Source organism: Lutra lutra, chromosome 6 (genome assembly GCF_902655055.1).
Source record: "Lutra lutra chromosome 6, mLutLut1.2, whole genome shotgun sequence".
Lineage (NCBI taxonomy): Eukaryota > Metazoa > Chordata > Mammalia > Carnivora > Mustelidae > Lutra > Lutra lutra.
The window spans coordinates 94497091-94516021 of record NC_062283.1 but is presented as its reverse complement, the minus strand read 5'-3'; the positions used below and the strand labels follow the sequence as shown (position 1 = coordinate 94516021).

The 18931-nt window shown below is 36.0% G+C and overlaps 1 protein-coding gene across 2 annotated transcripts in view; it reads right to left on the bottom strand.

Annotated features, from left to right (window-relative positions):
* The window catches only part of ZC2HC1B (zinc finger C2HC-type containing 1B), a 45403-nt gene that overhangs the window by 20034 nt on the left and 6438 nt on the right, over positions 1 to 18931 (bottom strand). For both annotated transcript variants that reach the window (XM_047733690.1, XM_047733689.1), the window contains exons 2-4: positions 14854 to 14915; positions 12276 to 12395; positions 11612 to 11750 (exon numbers count right to left, since the gene is read on the bottom strand). In XM_047733690.1, the coding sequence (XP_047589646.1) occupies positions 11612 to 11750; positions 12276 to 12395; positions 14854 to 14915 (321 nt within the window). The remainder of the gene's footprint in view (positions 1 to 11611; positions 11751 to 12275; positions 12396 to 14853; positions 14916 to 18931) is intronic.

Below are 18931 nucleotides of genomic sequence, written 5' to 3'. Positions count from 1 at the left end.
TGCTTAACTGACTGAGCGACCCAGGTGTGCCTCTACCAAACATGAAAGGAGCCATTTAAAGAGAAAGGCATGCTTCCAAATTCATTCTGAGAGGCCAGCATTATCCTAATACCAAAACCAAACAAAGACACTACAAAAACAAATTATGAGCCAATATCGCTGATGAAGATAGATGCAAAAATCCTCAACAAAATATTAGCAAACCAAATTCAAGTTTATTCACATTAAAATAAGTCAGAGAGAGAAGAAATACAGCATAGGGAATATAGTCAATAATACCAATAATCTTATACAGTGATGGATGGTGACTACACTTACCATGGTAAGAAATGAGTAACGTATAGAGTTGTTGAATCAGTATGTTGTACATCTGAAACTAATATAATATTAGTACATCAACAAAATAACTAAATAAAAATAATTCCTTTTTTAAAGATCATACATCATAATCAATCAGGATTTATTCCTTGGGTGCAAGGATGGTTCAATATCTATAAGCCAATCAATGGGATATACCATATTTTAAAAAATGAATAGGGGTGCCTGGGTGGCTTAGTCAGTTAAGCATACAACTATTGATTTCAGCTCAGGTCTCAATCTCAGAGTTGTGAGTTCAAGACCCACATTGGGCTCTATGCTGGGTTGGGTATGGAGCCTACTTAAAAAAAAAAAGGTAAAAATCATATAATCATTTCAAAAAAAATCATGTAATCATTTCAATAGATGCAGAAAAAGCATTTGACAAAATTCAACATCCGTACATAACAAAAACTCTCAACGAAGTGGGTACAGAAGGAACATACCTCAACATCGTAAGTGCCATGTATCACAAACAAAAAGCTAACATCAGACTCAATGGTGAAAGGCTAAAAGCTTTCCCCCTTAGACCAGGAAGAAGACAAGGATGTCTACTCTCACAACTTTTATTCAACATAACACTGGATGTCCTAACCGCAGAAAACAGATCAGAAATAAAAGGCATCACACTTCGTAAGGAAGAAATAAAACTCAGTATTTGTAGATAACATGATACTATATGCCTAAAAAACCTTAAAAGACTCCATCGAAAAAACTATCAAAACTAGTATATTAATTTAGTAAAGCTGCAAGATACAAAATTAATATATAGGAATCTGTTTCATTCCTATACACTAATAATGAACTAACAGAGAAATTACAAAAACAATCCCATTTACAGCTGCACCAAAAAGAGGGATGCCTAAGGTGGCATAGTCAGTTGTGTCTAACTCTTGGTTTTGGCTTTGGTCTTGATCTCATGGTTGTGAGACTGAACCCTGTGTCAGGTTCCATGCTCATCGAGGAGTCTGCTTGGGGCTTTCTCTCCCTCTGCTCCTCACCCACTCCCCTGTGTGTGCTCTCTCTCTCTCTCAAATAAACAAATCTTGTAAAAACAAAGAAAGGTCGCATCAGAAAGAACAAAATACATAGGAATAAATTAAACCAAGAAGGTGAGACTCTGAAAACTATAAAACACTGATTAAAGAAACTGAAGACAACACAAAAAAATGGAAAGATATACCACACTCATGGACTGAAAGAATTAATATTGTTAAAATGTCCATACTATCCAATCTAAAGATTCAGTGCAATCTCAACCAAAATAACAATAGCACTCTTCACAAACTAGAGCAAATAATCATAGAATGTCTGTGGAACCACAAAAGACCCTGCCTACCAAGCCAAAGAAATTCTAAGAACAAAGGCGGAGATTTCAATCCCAGATTTCAAACTATACTACAAAGCTCTAGTAATAAAAACAGTATAGTTCCAACATAAAAACAAAAACAAAAACAAAAAATAGATCAGTGGAACAGAATAAAGAGTCTGGGGAAAAAAAAAACCCCACATTTATATAGTCTATCTATGACAAAGAAGGCAAGAATACACACACAGTGGGGAAAAGGCGGTATCTTCAATAAGTGGTGTTGATAAAACTGGACAGATACACAAAAAGAAGGAAACTAGGCCATTTTTTAAACACTATATACAAAAATAAACTAAAAATGCAGATTAAAAATCCGAATGTAAGACCTGAAACCATAAACTGCTAAATAAAGAAAAAAAAATAGAAGGGTGCCTGGGTGGCTCAGGGAGTTGCGCTTCCACCTTCAGCTCAGGTCATGATCTCAAGGTCCTGGGATCAAGCCCTGTGTCAGGCTCTCTGCTCAGCGGGGAGCCTGCTTCCCCCCCCTCCACCTGCCTCTCTGCCTACTTGTGATCTCTGTCAAATAAATAAATAAAATCTTTAAAAAATAAAAAAAAGAAAAGAAAATATGGGAAATAAATATTTGAACATAGGCTTCAGTAATACTTTTTTGGATCTATCTCCTTAGACAAGGGCAACAAAAACAAAAATAAACTGGGACTACACAAAAATGCAGCCTCCTGACTGAGAGAAGATATCTGCAAGTGTTATGTATGATAAGGGGTTAATATTCAAATTATATGAAGAACTCCTACAACTCAACACCAAAAAAACCCCAATTTAAAAAATGGGCAGAGGACCTGAATAGACATTTTTCAAAAGAAGACATCCAGACAGCCAATAGGCTTATGAAATGATGGTCAATATCACTAGTACCAGGGAAATACAAATCAAAACCTCAATGAGATATTACCTTACACTTGTCAGGATGGCTAGAATAAAAAAGACAGGAAATAACAAGTGTTGGTGAGGATGCAGAGAAGGTAACCCTCATGGACTGTTAGTGGAAATGGAAACTGATAAGAGTCACTGTGAACAACAGTATGGTGGTTCCTCAAAAATTAAAAATATAAGTACCATATAATCCAGTAATTTCATTTCTGGTTATTTACCCAAAGAAATGAAAACACTAATTCAAAATCATCTATGGACTCCTATGTTTATTGCTAGTATTATTTATAATAAGCAAGATACAATAGCCAGGATATGGAAGCAACCTAAATGTCCACTGACAGATGAGTGGATAGAGAAGATGTGGTATACGTATAAATGGAATATTGCTCAGCCATAAAAAACAATGAAATCTTGCTATATGCAACAACATGAATAGATCTAAAGGGTATTATGTTAAGCAAAATAAGACACAGAAAGATAAATAGCATATTATTTCACTTATGTGTTGAATCTATAAAGCAAGTGAACAAATAAACAGAAAATAGAAACAAACTTATAAATACAGAAAACAAACAGGTGGCTGCCCATGGGGGAGGGGGTGGGAGGATGGGCAAAAAAGGTGAAAAGGGATTAAGAGGTACAAACTTCTAGTTACAAAATAAGTAAGGCACCCTTTTAATAAAGGATGAATCTTAAACAATAATCCTAAACAAAGGATTAAAAAAAAGGTCATCTTGCCAAAATACGTTTTTTAAATAAATTTAAAAGAAGGCATCTGTAATTTTCCTCACATTAGAAAACAAAACAAAAACAAACACCAGATGCAATATAAAAGCATTATCAAAAGCATCCTATGGTATGCCTGGGTGGCTCAGTCAGTTAAGCATCTGCCTTCGGCTCATGATCCCAGGATGCTAGGATAGAGCCCCACATGGAGCTCCTTGCTCAGCTGGGAGCCTGCTTCTCCCTCTCCCTCTGCTGCTCCTCTTGTGCTCTCACTCTCACTCTCAAATAAATAAATAAATAAAATCTAAATTAATCAAGGAAAACTAGCAAGAAACTAGGATGTACTCTGTCAAAGGGTGAAAGACTAATGACACAATGATCAATCTCAACACTATTATAGTGGTCCAACTAAAATACACTTTATTTTTCACATAGAGCTCTAAAATTCTAATCATTTAGCAACTGAAGTAATCTCTTATATCAAGGATAGTCAAGGTAAACCTCTTTTCACATTAGAAATAAGTCAAGCACAGAGAGTCAATTATCATATGGTTTCACTTATTTGTGGAGCATAATAACATGGAGGACAAGGGGAGATGGAGAAGAGAAGGGAGTTGAGGGAAATTGGAAGGGGAGGTAAACCATGAGAAACTATGGACTCTGAAAAACAATCTGAGGGTTTTGAAGGGTCGGGGGGTGGGAGGTTGAGGGAACCAGGTGGTGGGTATTAGGGAGGGCACGGATTGCATGGAGCACTGGGTGTGGTGCAAAAACAATGAATACTGTTATGCTGAAAAGAAATAAAAAAAATAATAATAAAATAAAAATAAATTTAAAAAATTATTCCAGCCAATATTATATATATATATATATATATATATTTTTTTTTTTTTTTTTTTTTTTTGAGAAAGAGAGAAGAGAGAGAGCGAGCACATGCACGAGTGAGAAGAGGGACAGAGGAAGAGAATCTTCAAGCAGACTCCCTGCTGAGGCCAGAGCCTGATGTGGGGCTTGATTCCTCAACCCATGAGATCATGACCTGAGCTGAAACCAAGACTCAGACGTTTAACTGACTAAGCCATCCAGGTGCCCCAGCCCATATAATCTTTTACTCCACATTCTTGTGCACTTCCTTCAGTATCAAATATTTTTGTCTTGCCCTCAAAACTTAGAAGTAAGTAAATAAGTTAATCATGGGGATGAAAATTATAGCATAGGGAATATAGTCAATGATATTGTAATAAATTTGTATGGTGACAGATGGTAACTATACTTAACATGGTGAGCATTTTGTAATGTACATAAATGTCAAATCACTAATGTACACCTGAAACTAATATAATATTTTATGTTAACTATACTTTAAAATAATTAAAAATAAAGTTATATATTTTAAAGATTACTTTCTGGTATAAAACTTTAGATAATTCACTTTTCAGATGATTTTTATAGTATGATTTCACTGTTGTTTTTGGGATTGGTTTTGGCTTTTTACTTTTTAAAAATGAACTTGGAGAAATAATTTACATGAAGGAAGATCCAACTATTTTAAGTATACAGGCCAATGAGTTTTGATAAATGTACACATTGTTGCAACCACTCCAATTAAAACACAGAACAGTTTCATCACCCCAAAAAGTTACCTCATGCTCCTTTTCAGCCAATATTCCCCCAAACCCAGTCTCAAGCAATCAAAACTCTTATTTTCCTGTCACTAAAGATATTTGTTCTATAATTTCATATAATAGAAAAACCATGTTGCTGCATGGATGGTAGCACTTTCTTCTTATTTGGAGGTGTATCCTGTTTTGATTATCCATTCACTTGTTGATGGGCATTTTCAGATTTTTTTTTTTTTCAGTTTATGCTGGTTTTTTTTTTTCCCCCAGTTTATGCTTTTCTTCTCCAGTTTTTTTTTTTTTAATTTAAGCTACTATGAACATTAACATATAAGTCTTTTTTTAAGAACATGATTCCAGTTTTCCACATAAACACCTAGGTATAGAATTGCTCTATAAATAAGTATATGTTTAACTTAAGAAAATACCAGTGCAAAGTAGCTGTACTATTTTACACCCCATCAGCAGTCTATGAGACTTCCAGCTGTTCTACATCCTAGCTATCATTTGTATTGTCAGTCTTTAATTTTAGCTATTCCAGTGGGCATGCTATGGTATCTCATCATGGCTGTAATTCACATTTCCCTGATAGAAATGATGCTGATTTTCTTTTTTATTTACTTATTGGCTATTATTTTGGGATGTGTCTGTTCAAATATGTCTTTTGCCTTTTTTCTTATTGGAGTGTCTTATTATTGAGTTGTAGGAGTTCTTTATATATTCTTAATATGAGTCCTTTGTCAGATATATGTGTTGTGGCTTGCCTTTGCACTCTTCTAATGGTGTCCCTCAAAACTAAAATTTTTAGCTTTGGTGAAGCCCAATTTATCAATTTCCTTTTAAAAAATCATTAGTACATTTTGCATCCTGTTTAAGAAAACTTTGTTGACCCTTAGACCAAAGAATTTTTTTTTCTAGAAATCTTGGATTGTAGTGCTTATATTAGGTCCATGTTCCATTGTGAATTAATTTTTGTCAGTTAATTCTTATATGAGGATCATGGCTCATTTTTTCCAAATTGGTATCTAGTTTTCTGTTTCATTTGTTAGTAAGTCTGAAGTAAGTAAGTAACACTGAATTACCTTTGTCAAAACCCAATCACCCATGGATGGGTGATTTCTGTTCCAACTGGTATACCAATATCAAATTACTTTATTACTATAACATCAAAGTAAGTCTTGATATCAGGTAGTGTAAGTCCTTTGCTTTTTTCCTTTTTTCAAAACCATCTTGGCTATTCCAGATCATTTCAATTTCCATATAATTTTAGAATCAACTGGTGAACTCCTACTTGGCAAAGAAAACTTGCAGGGATTTTTACTGGAATTACATTGAGTCCACAGATCAATGTGTGAAGAACTGATATCATAACATAATATGGATGCTTCCAAATTATGAAAATAGTAAATCCCTCCATTTATGTTGGTCATCTTTAATTTCTCTAAATGGTGTTTTGTGGTTTTCATTTTTCAAGTCTTACACATTTTATTAAATATATGTTTTAAGTATTTAGTGTTTTTTCATAATTATAAATAGTATTTCTAATTTTGTTTTTTAATTACTTATGCTAGTATATAGAAATAAAATTTACTAATGTATATTGACTTTATATCTTTTTTTTTTTAAGAGAGGAAGAGTGCACATGAGCAAGGGGGAAGAAGCAGAGGGAGAGAGAAAGAAAATATTAAGCAGGCTCTGTACACAGCATGGAGCCCAACAAGGGGCTCAATCTCATGACCTTGAGATCATGACCTGAGAAAAAAATCAAGAGTTGGATGCTTAACTGACTGAGCCACCCAGGCACCCCTTGATTTTATATCCTGAAAGTGTGTAAAATGAACTTTTAATTATAGTAGATTTCTTACAATTTACTAAGATTTTCTACACTTAACTCATTCGTGACCATATTATCTGCGGATAAAGACAGTTTTACTTCTTCTTCTCTAATAATTTTTTCCTCATTATACTGGGTACTTTATCTCCAGTACAGTGTTGAACAGAAGTTTGTCAGAAAGGACACCCTTGCTTTTTCATGATCCCAATGGAAAAGTGCTGTTTTTCATCAAGTGTAATGTTAGCTGTAGACTGCTCAAAGATGTCCTCCATTGAGGTGTTTCCTTCTTATTTTTAACTATGAGTTTCCTTTTTTAAACATGTATGGGTGTTGTATTTTATCACAGGCTTTTCCTGTACCTACTGGGATGATCATCTGCTTTTTAAAAATATTTTGTTAATATGGTGAACTATTTTTACTATTTTCTTCCTTCTACTTAATTTAGGTATAATTTGTTCTTCTAACTTTTAAAAGAGGAAGAATAAAGTAAATGGTTTAAACCTTTCTTCTTTTCTAATATGAGCATTTAAAGCTATAAAACTCCCTATAAGCACTATTTTAGCTGAATCCCACAAATTTTGATGTGTTTTCATTACCATTCAGTTCAAAATATTTTCTAATTTCTTTTATGATTTCTTCCTAAATCCATGCATTTAGAAATGAGTTGATAATTTCCAAATACTAGGAAATCTTCTAGATACGCTTTTATCATTAACTTCTAACTTAATTCTACTTGACAAATAACATAATCTGTGTGATTTCAATCCTTTTGACGTTTATTGAGACTCACTTTGTGGTCTTGCACATGGTCTATTTTGGACAAATGCTCCATGTGTACTTAAAAAGAACTGTATTCTGCTGTTGCTTCATGTCGCATTTTGAAGGGGCGGGGGGGGTGGGAGGTTGGGGGAACCAGGTGGTGGGTATTGGAGAGGGCACGGATTGCATGGAGCACTGGGTGTGGTGCAAAAAACAATGAATACTGTTACGCTGAAAATAAATTTTAAAAATTAAAAAAAAAAAGAGTGGAAGAAGTGGAAAAAAAATAGAACTGGGCTGTGTATGCTGTCTTGTTAACATTTTACTTAATATACTATGAATGCATTTTTATGTAAATAAAGTCAATTCTATGTTAAAAAAAAGTTTAGTCTGAGAATTCTTACAACATTTTAGGCAAAAAAGGTAGCAATAGATATCAATTAGGTCAAACTGGTTGATACTGTTGTTCAAATTTTCTATATCCCTACTGATTTTCCTGCTGTTTATCACCTACTAAGAAAGGAATGATAAAATCTCCAAATATAATTATGAATCTTTCTACTACTCCTCCCAGTTTTTGTTTTATGTTCTTTGAAGCTGTTACTAGGTACATAAACATTTAGGACTGATAGGCCTTTCTGATGAATGTATTTTTAATCATTACCCCTGTTAATAACACTGATGTTTGCTTTGCCTGATACTAGTATTAGTCACTCCAGTTTTATGATTATTTGCATACATATCCTTCCCCATGCTTTTCACAATCCTGTCTATAGTTGTTTTGACATTGCTGGTGTTTATTTCTTTTACCTTTTTATCCAAGAGAAAAGCCACAAATCATAAGTGTATGTCTCCATGAAATATTTATACGCTGCACACACCCATGTAACCAGCCTACATCAAGACACAGAACATTCCTAGCAATGCATCTCATGTCCACTCCTGGTCATCCCCACCCCTCCAAGGAAAACCACTGCCTGACTTCCAACCTCAGAGACTCAATCCTGAAGTTTCTAAAAAACTGAGCTTCTGATATATATAAATCAGGAAATCTGCAGTTTGTGCCATCCTTTGAGAAATTAGATCTGGCAATCCTGGTGTGTGTTCCTTTGAGGCAGCAGCCCTGCTAATGCAGGAGCAGCTGTCCCCAGTGAGGGTGTCGCTGCTTTAGGCCTATCTGCACCACCTCCTTGTTTTGTCACCTGCCTGGTACACTTCTTTATGTCTTCAGATTTAAAGTGTGTTTCTTGTGGAAAGCATAAAATTGGACCTTGCTTTATTATTTAGTACAATAATCTGCTTTTTATTTGAAGGGTTTAGGTCATTTATATGCAACTGTCCATATGGTTAGGTTTAAGTTTACCATCCTACTTTGTCTTTATTCTGTCTTTTCTTTTTTTCCCCTCTCCTTCTCCTATCCTCTCTTAGACTGAATTTTTTTTCATTTCCTCTCTACTCCACTTAATTGTGTTATTAGCTACGTGTCAATATTTGTGTGTGTTTACTCTAGAGTTTAAAATTGGCATCTTTAATGGGGCGCCTGGGTGGTTCAATCGGTTAAGCGTCAGTCTTTGGCTCACGTCATGATCCTGGGGTCCTGGGATCAAGCCCCACCTTGGGCTCCCTCCTCAGCAGGGAGTCAGCTTCTCCCTCTGCCTGATATCCCCTCTTGCTTGTGCTCGTGTTCACATTTTCTGTCAAATAAAAATCTTAAAAAAATAATAAAATAGGTATCTTTAAGATATCCAACTCTACCTTCAAATAATACTATACCTATTCATGTTTAATGAGTCCTAAACCTATTCATGTACAATGTACAGAAAGCTTCAACAATATATTCCATTTTCCTTACTTAATCTTGTTGTATTGTCTTCATATGTTTTAATTCCATGTCAAAATCCTCATAAAATGCTATTATTTATGCTTTAAATAGCCATTTATAACCCTCAGATAATATTTACTCAATGGAAAACAAGACAAGGATGTCTGCTTTCACTGCTATTCCATATAGTATTGGAAGTTCTAGCAAGAGGATTTAGACATGAAAAAGAAAAGACAAATTGGAGAAGAAGAAGAAAAATTATGTCTGTTCACAAATGGCTAATTTTATATGTAGAAAACCTGAAAAATCCACACTAAAAAACAACTGTGAGAGCTAACAAAATTCAACAAAGTTGCAGGATACAAAATACTCAACAATCGGTCATATTTCTGTACACTAGCAATGAACAACATGAAAACAAAGTTAACAATTCCATTTACAATAACATTAGAAAGCGTAAAATACTTAGGAATAAACCTAATCAAGATGCTAAAAGACTTGTATATTCCTACATCTACTCAATGAAATATGCATGACAGAAATTAAAGAGAAGATAAGTAAATTAAAATACATCCTATGTTCATAGACTGGAAAATAATACTGTTAAGATGACAACACTACCCAAGGCTATGTATAGATTTAATGCATTTAATGCACCCCTATCAAAATTCCAATGTTATCTTCAGAAATAGAAAAAAACTCATCAAAAAATTCATATGAAATCTCAAAGGTCCCCAAATAACCAAAACAATCGGAGAATTTTCAAAACTTATTACAAATTTACTAGAGTAATCAAAACAGGTTGGTACTGGCATAAGGAAAACAGACTACAACAGAGAGCCCAAAAATAAACCTTCACATATATGATCAACTGACTTTTGATAATGGTGCCAAGATCATTCAATGGGGAAAGGATATTCAACAAATAGTGCTGAGAGAACTAGATGTCTACATGTAAAACTAGATATCCAACTTCTGAGATTGTTGGGATCTTACCTTATACCACATATAGAATTAACTACACTTGGATCAAAGAGAAAAAGAGCGAGCTAAAACTCTAAAACTCTTAGAAGAAGAAAGCATACGGGAAAGGCTTTATGACACGGACTTTGGAATGATTTTTTTGGATTTAATATCAAATGCTAGGCCACAACACAAAAAAACGCTAGGCCATAAAAAAAATTTTGACTTCTTCAAAATTAATTTTTGTGCATCATTAAGAGACCATCAAGAAAGTGAAAAGACAGTCTACGAAATTAAAGAAAATGTTTGAAGATTTTATACCTGATAGGGATTAATATTATTAATCTAATAGAGGCTTTAGTCCTAATTTTTAATTTACAAAAAACAAAATAGAGGAACAAGTTAAACATTAGCCTGAGTAAAAAAAAAAATGGACATTATCTAGCAAAAGAAATATTCTAAAAGATAACTGGCCTGATAGAGGTATTGTGCAAGATTAAAGAAAAGAGACAACAAAAATGCATGAACCCTGACTGAATCCTAGATTGTGACTAGGGGGCAAGCAGAGAACTTTAAAAGACATTCTTAAGATAACTGGGAAAATATGAGTCTATATGTTATGCAAGGAGAAGCACTCATCCTTAAGAAATGCACACTGACATAGTTAAGGGTAAAGTGTTATAATGTTTGAAACTTAGTTTTAAATAGTTCTGCCCCCCCGCAAAATAAAGAGAGAATATAATAACGTCAACAACTGTCAAATTTCAGTGGAAAGTATGAGTGATCATTGTACTGTTTCTTCCTCTTTTCTGTAAACTTGAAAACTTTCAAAATAAAAAGTTTAGGGTAAGAAACCTTTAGGCCACGAAACTGTACAACTTAAAATGGCTTAAATGGTGAATTCTTTATCATGGGACTTTTACCTCAAAACCACCCTTCTCCCCCCAAAAAACAACGCAGAGATATGGGTATCTGACACCGGGGAGCTACAGTGGAACTGCCCTGCACAGCCCCATTCTTATATGCCATGATGTGAATGGCCGTGACATTGGGTACAGTGATGTTCTCATGGAGTTAGAAGGAAACATAGAATCTTTATGAAGAATTAAAAACAAATCAGGATAAGATATATTGTATGATAAAGTTACTTGGATAGAATTTAATTGCTATTATTTATTTCAGAATGCATAGGAGAAAGCAAGTCATGATCATCTGAGCACAATTGGTTAAGAGTAAAATGCCAAAAGCAAACCAAACTAGCCACACACCTGGGTTGATGGTTGGAGGAGGTGGAGGGGGGAGAGGTCGGCCTTCTTTAATGGCTAGCGTACACTGCTTTGCCGAACGGATGGCATTAATGAAGTCTTCATGTTGCTGTCTCCAGTTAGATCTCCTCACAGGCTGAGGCTATTAAAAAAATCAATATATACTAACCTAGACTGTACATCTCTCCATTACAATTTTATTTTAACCTGAGATTTAAATTTACAGGAAATAGGACTGAAATTTGGAGGGAGAAGAGAATTTGTTCTCAATAGTACAAAAAAAGAGGTCTGGAAAATACTGTAATAAAATTTGCAAGCCACAAAAGTGAAGGAAAACACAAAATAACAATCAGAAAAACAAGCTACAGAACTTTATAGAAAGACTTAAATGTAAGATTAAAAGGGATTCTCTTCCAAGTTAATTGCTAGATTTAACGCTACACTATTGAAAACATAAACGAAGATTCTTTTTTGCCACATCTGGAAAGTATCTGAAATACATTTCGAAATCTAAGTGAGCATGATTAAAAAGAAAACAGTAAAGGTGGATTATACTTACATGACATTACACTGCACTATCAAGCAAAAATGAAACCAGAGAGCCAAAAAGAGGCTTTAATGTACTTAAGGATGTAATCAAGAACAATAAACAAGATATTGATAGTACCTTGGATTGAGGAGCCTTTCTCACAATGGGAATGTCAGTGCCCTGTAATCTTTGTTTCAAGGAATTGAAAGGTTTACGCTTTTTGTTGAAGAGTTTTCTACATATTGGTCCATGCCTTTCCTAGAAAAGAAACAGTGGGGATTAAAATTTTTAACATGTACAGTCACAAGGTTTGTACTCAGGCAGCCCCCACTGGAGTGACAGGGTTCACCTTCAGAGCCAAGTTCATTCTCCAACTCTCAAAGCACAGCAGAGCAAATCCATCTGGCTCTCTCCACCCATGTTACACATCACTAGATATTGCGTGAGGGTAAGGTCAAGAAGAGGCCTCCACAGCTATACAGACTTATTTCGAATTTGGTTTTATAAATTGAATTCTACCACTTGGGCTGTGTGAGTGCTTCCATGCATTAAATGATGTTGAAAAGGCAAACTTTCTAGTTTAAATTAAAGTAAGAATTTCTGATACTGAGCTAGGTACTCACTGCAGCCAAGGAAGTTCTGATTATGTCTTCTGTTTCCTGCATCCATGATTCCCAAATTCCATGAGCAAGTCATCCGGTAACCTAACAGAGAATCTGAGTCCTAAGAATCCCAATATTCAGTTTTACCATTCTTTTGAAACAGTCTTTTGCATATGGCAGGGGAAACTTAGTTCCTACCAGTGGAACTTTCTCAGGAAAACTCTTCTTACCACTCAGCAATTTCAAAATTGGATTTAATGGGGTCACTTTTCTACATACAGCAAATTATACTACTTAACTTCCTCCAGGAGTGGAGAGGTTTCAAAGAAATATTTGAGAACATCTGCAAAAGACAACTGGGACAACCGTACAAATAAATGAAGGATACACCAATTCCATTTACATTATGAAGATATTTTCCTTTAATTTATCCAAACATTTCACATCCATGAAGTCATTTATTTCAGAGCAAATCTAGGCATTTAATAGTTTTAAAACATTACAATATTTAACATTTAACAGACGATCAGCAGGGAAAACATTCTTTACTCCAGCCAAGTAATCCTTTAAGTACTCAGCATTTCTAGTACATAAGACAGGGAATCAACACACAGAGCTCTGCCTGTGTACCACCCTTACAAAATCTGTTACAGCACCAGCACAGGATTACACCAACAACTTCCAACTAAATGTCCTCTTCTTTGGTGGATATGTAACTCATAATTTTTAACACACAGTTCCTTCATCCAACAAAATACAGGGGCTCTATAAAAATCCCTGCACCTTGTTACAAACAAGCCATACCATTTTCTTTTATTTTTAAATATTTATTTATTTTAGGAGAGAAAAAGAAAGATAGGATGGGAGGGAGAGAGGAAGAGAAAGACTCTCCAGCAGACTCTCCACTGAGTGCAGAGCCCAACGTGGGGCTCCAAACCATTACTTGAGCCAAAAACCAAGTGTCGGATGCTTAATCCACTGAGCCCCCCAGCAGCCCCAGGCCAAACCATTTTAAATGACAGAGATAGCACATTACTTGATCAAATGCTCTTTGTAGGCTGGAGATAGGTCTAGAAGTAAAATCCAAGAGGACCCAAGACATACATGACATTTAGTGATCCCCAAATGAATGGTACCTTTAGGTCTCAAACTCGTTCTTATGGGGTACAGGCCTGATCTGGGAAAAGCAGCACACTGGTGGGTTCCTGGGCCACAACAGGCCCTTGAGCTCCTGCTCCTAAATTTGGAAAGTTCTAGCTACAGTTAATTAGAACATATTTCAGTTTTAAAATTCCCCAAAGAAAACCTACAACCTAGTTATACAGTCTTTTACCCCAAATGCAGTCAGGTGTATAGTCCAATTCCTTTGTTTGGTTACATCTCCTTGATCTAAAACGTTCAAACTCAAAGTCGCATTATCACCTCAAGTGTTTTTAAAACATTTTTCTTGGGAATCTCCTTATAATATTGGAATCTAATAACTGTTTGATTCCCTAATTTTGAAATAATAAAAAAAGTTAATTCCATTTATAGGCATCAATCGGGGACCTGACATGCAGTTCGTTTCAATCTGATTAAAAATTAGATCTTGGAACAGGTCTTACATCCATTTTGTTCAAATTACATAAATCTCTGAAATTGAAAGGTTCTGTCTTTATACGTGGCAAAGCAGAAAACAGAGAGAGGTTAAAGGACTTGTCAGAATTAGTGACAAATTTGAGGCTAAAAGCCAAGTTTCCAGATGCTCCAAATTCAATGTTCATTCCTCTTGACTAGCTAATTTCCCTGGTGCTTTGGCCTTAAAATTTGGATTTTTGATGCTTATAGAAAAGGCAAAAGAGCCAAAACCTCTCAAGAGACAATCAACTGTGCCAAAACACTTTCATCTGGCATCCTTTTACTAGGAGTACCATGTTTAATTAAGCTCCCTTTTGAATGGGGTGGCATCTATGTGCCTCAGTGTCCTCCAGACCTGCCAGCCATAGGTTATGGACCTCTCTTCCCTTGCTTTCCCTTCACATCTGTCTTTAATCTTTGCCGCTGCAGCCTCCTCACTGACTTGACAGTTCATTTAACTCCAACGAAACACATCTACAAAATGTCTTTATGTTTACCAGAACATCTGCTGCAAAGCGTCTTCCACAGACTTCACAGGGAAGTAACTCCTGATTGCCATCTGTATGAGATCCAAAAGCACATTATGTTAGTTTCGTGGAACTGCCTGCCTGAGAAGAAATGACTAACTGGAGGGGACCTCGATGGCCTGATCTCACTCTCTTTTCTTTCCCCACCAACTTCCTTCTCTTAGGAAGGTATTTCACGAACTCACCCATCTTTTTCTAAGATAGACGTCTCACTTCACTGAACAGGTAAATTCCATGTTTTTTCAGGCAACCAGAGCACGATTCTTTAATATATTCCTAAACTAAGTGTCTAGCAGCTTTGGTTTAGACCTAAGTACAAAGTTAATATTTTAGTATAAAGTCATAAATTATCTAATGGTTACATTGTTAAGATTCCTATGAGGGTGTAAGTCCTATGTGTGTGCTAAATGAAGGCATGGCAGTTTATCACAGATTATATGAAAAGAGTCACTTAATCATCAAATTTAAACTTTCCTGAGAATGGCACTCTCTCAATGAATGCTCTTTGCTGGATAAACTCCTACCTGAAAGGAACAGAATATAAGGTACTGATGAAATGGACTAGGTAGAAATAAAGAGACTTCTATCCAAATCAGGAAAGATGGCACCATTACAATACAGAAGCAGGTGAGGATAAGCCTCATCCTAAAGAGGGAGGGGTGTTTGGTCAGATTTCTTAATGAGGTCAGTGAATAACACTCACTGCTACCATTTTATACGCAGTAGTGAATGAGTGAGGGACTGTAATCACCACACAGTCTTGCTAATTTTTTAATATGCAGCCAGTGTTTTAAAAAGTTAAATGAATAAAGTCAATTTAAAAAGGAAGCTGAGACTGCACCCACATGTGCCCTATGTCTCAAAGTACCTGACCCATACTAAGGTGTTCAATAAATACTTGGTTAATGTGTGGGCCAAACAAAAAATTGAGTTCCTACCTTAGGACCAATCCTTCATTCTATAAATATCTGCTACATGCAACTCTGTGGAAATATTGAGAGAGACCATATATGGGTCCAGCAGAGAAAAGGAGGGAGTGTGTGCATTAAATGAAGTTAATTGTCACAAGGAAAGGAAAACAATGTGGAATTCTGTAAAGGTTTCACCTCACTACTTTAAGTTCCTTTGGAGTTGAGCATATAGATTAGAAAAGCTGATCATGGAGATGACTTTATATTAGACTAATAATCTGGGCTTTATTCTACAAACAAGGGGGACAATCAGGGACACCAAGTAGGAAGAATCTGAACAGAGCTTTGGAAGGCTGGATGGATGGTAGTGGGAAGGGAAGATGCCATTTCAGTTAAAAAACTAAAGGTGTAACCTGAAATGGAAAGAAAAGAGGAAATGAGGGGTACTGTACTCAAGGAATTGACAACATGGCTAGATGTGAGGAGGTGACAAAGAGAGAACAGTGCAGAGGGACTGAGAAGAGGGTCGGGCTGTGGACAAAAACAAAATTTGAAAAGGGCCATCTTAGTAAGAAAAATTACCTCACCTTTGGAAATACTGAGTTTGAAAGAGTCATCCAGCCAGCAGGATGGAAATGAGGGAGGTCAGGGCTAGAGACACAGATGTAGGCTTTGTTTTGAGAGTGATGTAAAGGCATGATATTGCCAGGGAAGAGGTCATGGAAAGAGAAGTACAGGGATGATCCCTAGAGAACTCCATATTTAAGGGCCAAGAAGATGAGGATGATAAGCCAGAAGGAGAAACAGGAGAGAACAAGGTCATGGAAACCAGAAGACGGTTTGAAAAAGGAAGGACTGATTAACAGGAATCAGATGGTAGTTCATTACAGACATTGTTGATTTAAATGATTTCTTCTCACATCTGCCAGATGGTATTGTATTTGCAACACAGGTCATCCATTACAGCATACAGAAATAGTACTCTTCCTCTCTGTTTTTTGGCCTTCTAACTCTGTAAAATGGAGTCTTGTTTTTTTTTCAGGGAGCATATACTTACAAGTAAATAAAAGGTACTCATTTTAACAATAAAACTGCTTTTTCTTAACCACTAATGATGATTTTTATTTTTATGAATCATACTGTAACATTTGTATGGTATTTTACTGTTTCCTAAACACTTTACCTATATAATTTCATTTATTCCTCACAGAGTTGGGACTATTTTTTTTTAATGGGTAAGAAAACAAAGGTTCAAAGTTAGGGGACTTCTCAAAGACCACAGGTGGTTAAGTGGTAACATGGAGACTCAAACCCAACTCTCTATCTCTACAAGTATTGAAACTTTATTCAACCATCACCATAAATATAAAGGTATGGTGATGGTTGGTACTAACCTGCAAAACAAATGGAAGTACCTAAAGGATAAATAGCCTCTTATTTAAATCAGCAAGTTTTAAACAGCTCAATGAGTTTAAAAGAATGACGGATACAATAGGATTCAACTGAACACCTAAAATGGATGGACCACTGGATTCTTTTTTTTTTTTTTTTTTTTTAAATTTTATTTATTTATTTGTCAGAGAGAGAGAGGGAGAGAGAGCAAGCACAGGCAGACAGAATGGCAGGCAGAGGCAGAGGGAGAAGCAGGCTCCCTGATGAGCAAGGAGCCCGATATGGGACTCGATCCCAGGACGCTGGGATCATGACCTGAGCCAAAGGCAGCTGCTTAACCAACTGAGCCACCCAGGCGTCCCGGACCACTGGATTCTGAACCACATTCAGTTCTGAAGCTTGACTATAAGGAAGGGGAACACCTGCTTATTCAGCCAAATTAAACATGGAGATCAAGGCCTATCATGTTTGTGATAGAATGCTGAGTCACATAAAGCATGTGATCACTAGAACCTTAGAAGAATTATTTAAAACAACCAAAATGCCTTGCATCAGGTGAATGGTTATACTGATTCATCCAAACCCTGGAATACTGTTCAACAACAGAACACTACTGGTACATGCAACACGTGGATGGATCTCAATGCCGAGAAAAGCCAATCTCAAAAGGTCATTTACTGTGTCATTCCATATGTACAACAATCACACAATGACAAAATTAGAGAGATGGAGAATAAACTACTGATTGCCAACAGGGAAGGATGGTCGGGGAGGGAGGTCGTTGTGACTATACAGAGTAGAATGAGGGTGACCTTTGAGTAGGGGAATAGTTCTGGGAGCAGCTAACTGGCTCAGCTGATGGAGCACAGGACTCTTGGTCTCAGGGATGTTAACTTTGAGCCCTATGTTGGATGCAGAGATTCCTTGAAAGTAAAATTGGGAGCAGGGGGAGAAAAGGCATAGTTCTAGATCTATATTGTGGTGGTAGTTACACATGTAATGGTACAGAACTATAAATACACATTTTACCCATGTATATTTCCTGGGTTTGATATTATACTATTTAAGCTGTAACTTAAATTGGGGAAACTTGGTAAAGGGTGAGCAGGAACTCTACTAATTTTGCAATTCTCATGCACTAATTTTGTCAGAATAAGAAGTTTAAGGAAATATCTAGGGGTGAGCAAATTATGACCACTGGATCAAATCTGGAGTTGTATGTTTTTGTAAACAAGGTTTTATTGGCAAATAATACCCATTTGTTTACATGCCTATTGCTGCTTTCACACTCCAAAAGTAGAGATGGGTAGTTAACAGAGACCATATGGTCTGCAAAGCCAAAAATCATACTAAGAAATAGGGTGCCAACTAGTGAAGGAGAATGTACTGATTAAAAAGAATTTGTGGGAGGGCGCCTGGGTGGCTCAGTGGGTTGGGCTGCTGACTTCAGCTCGGGTCATGATCTCAGGGTCCTGGGATCGAGTCCTGCGTTGGGCTCTCTGCTCAGCGGGGAGCCTGCTTCCCTCTCTCTCTGCCTCTCTGCCTACTTGTGATCTCTGTCAAATAAATAAAACCTTTAAAAAAAAAAAAAAGAAAATCTTAAAAAAAGAAAAAACAAACTATTAAAAAAAGGATTTGTGGAAGAAAAACATGGAAAATGTTAATGATACATTTTTATTCACATACGTACAATACTAGGAGTTCTATCGATATGTACATGTATATATGTACATGTACATACATAT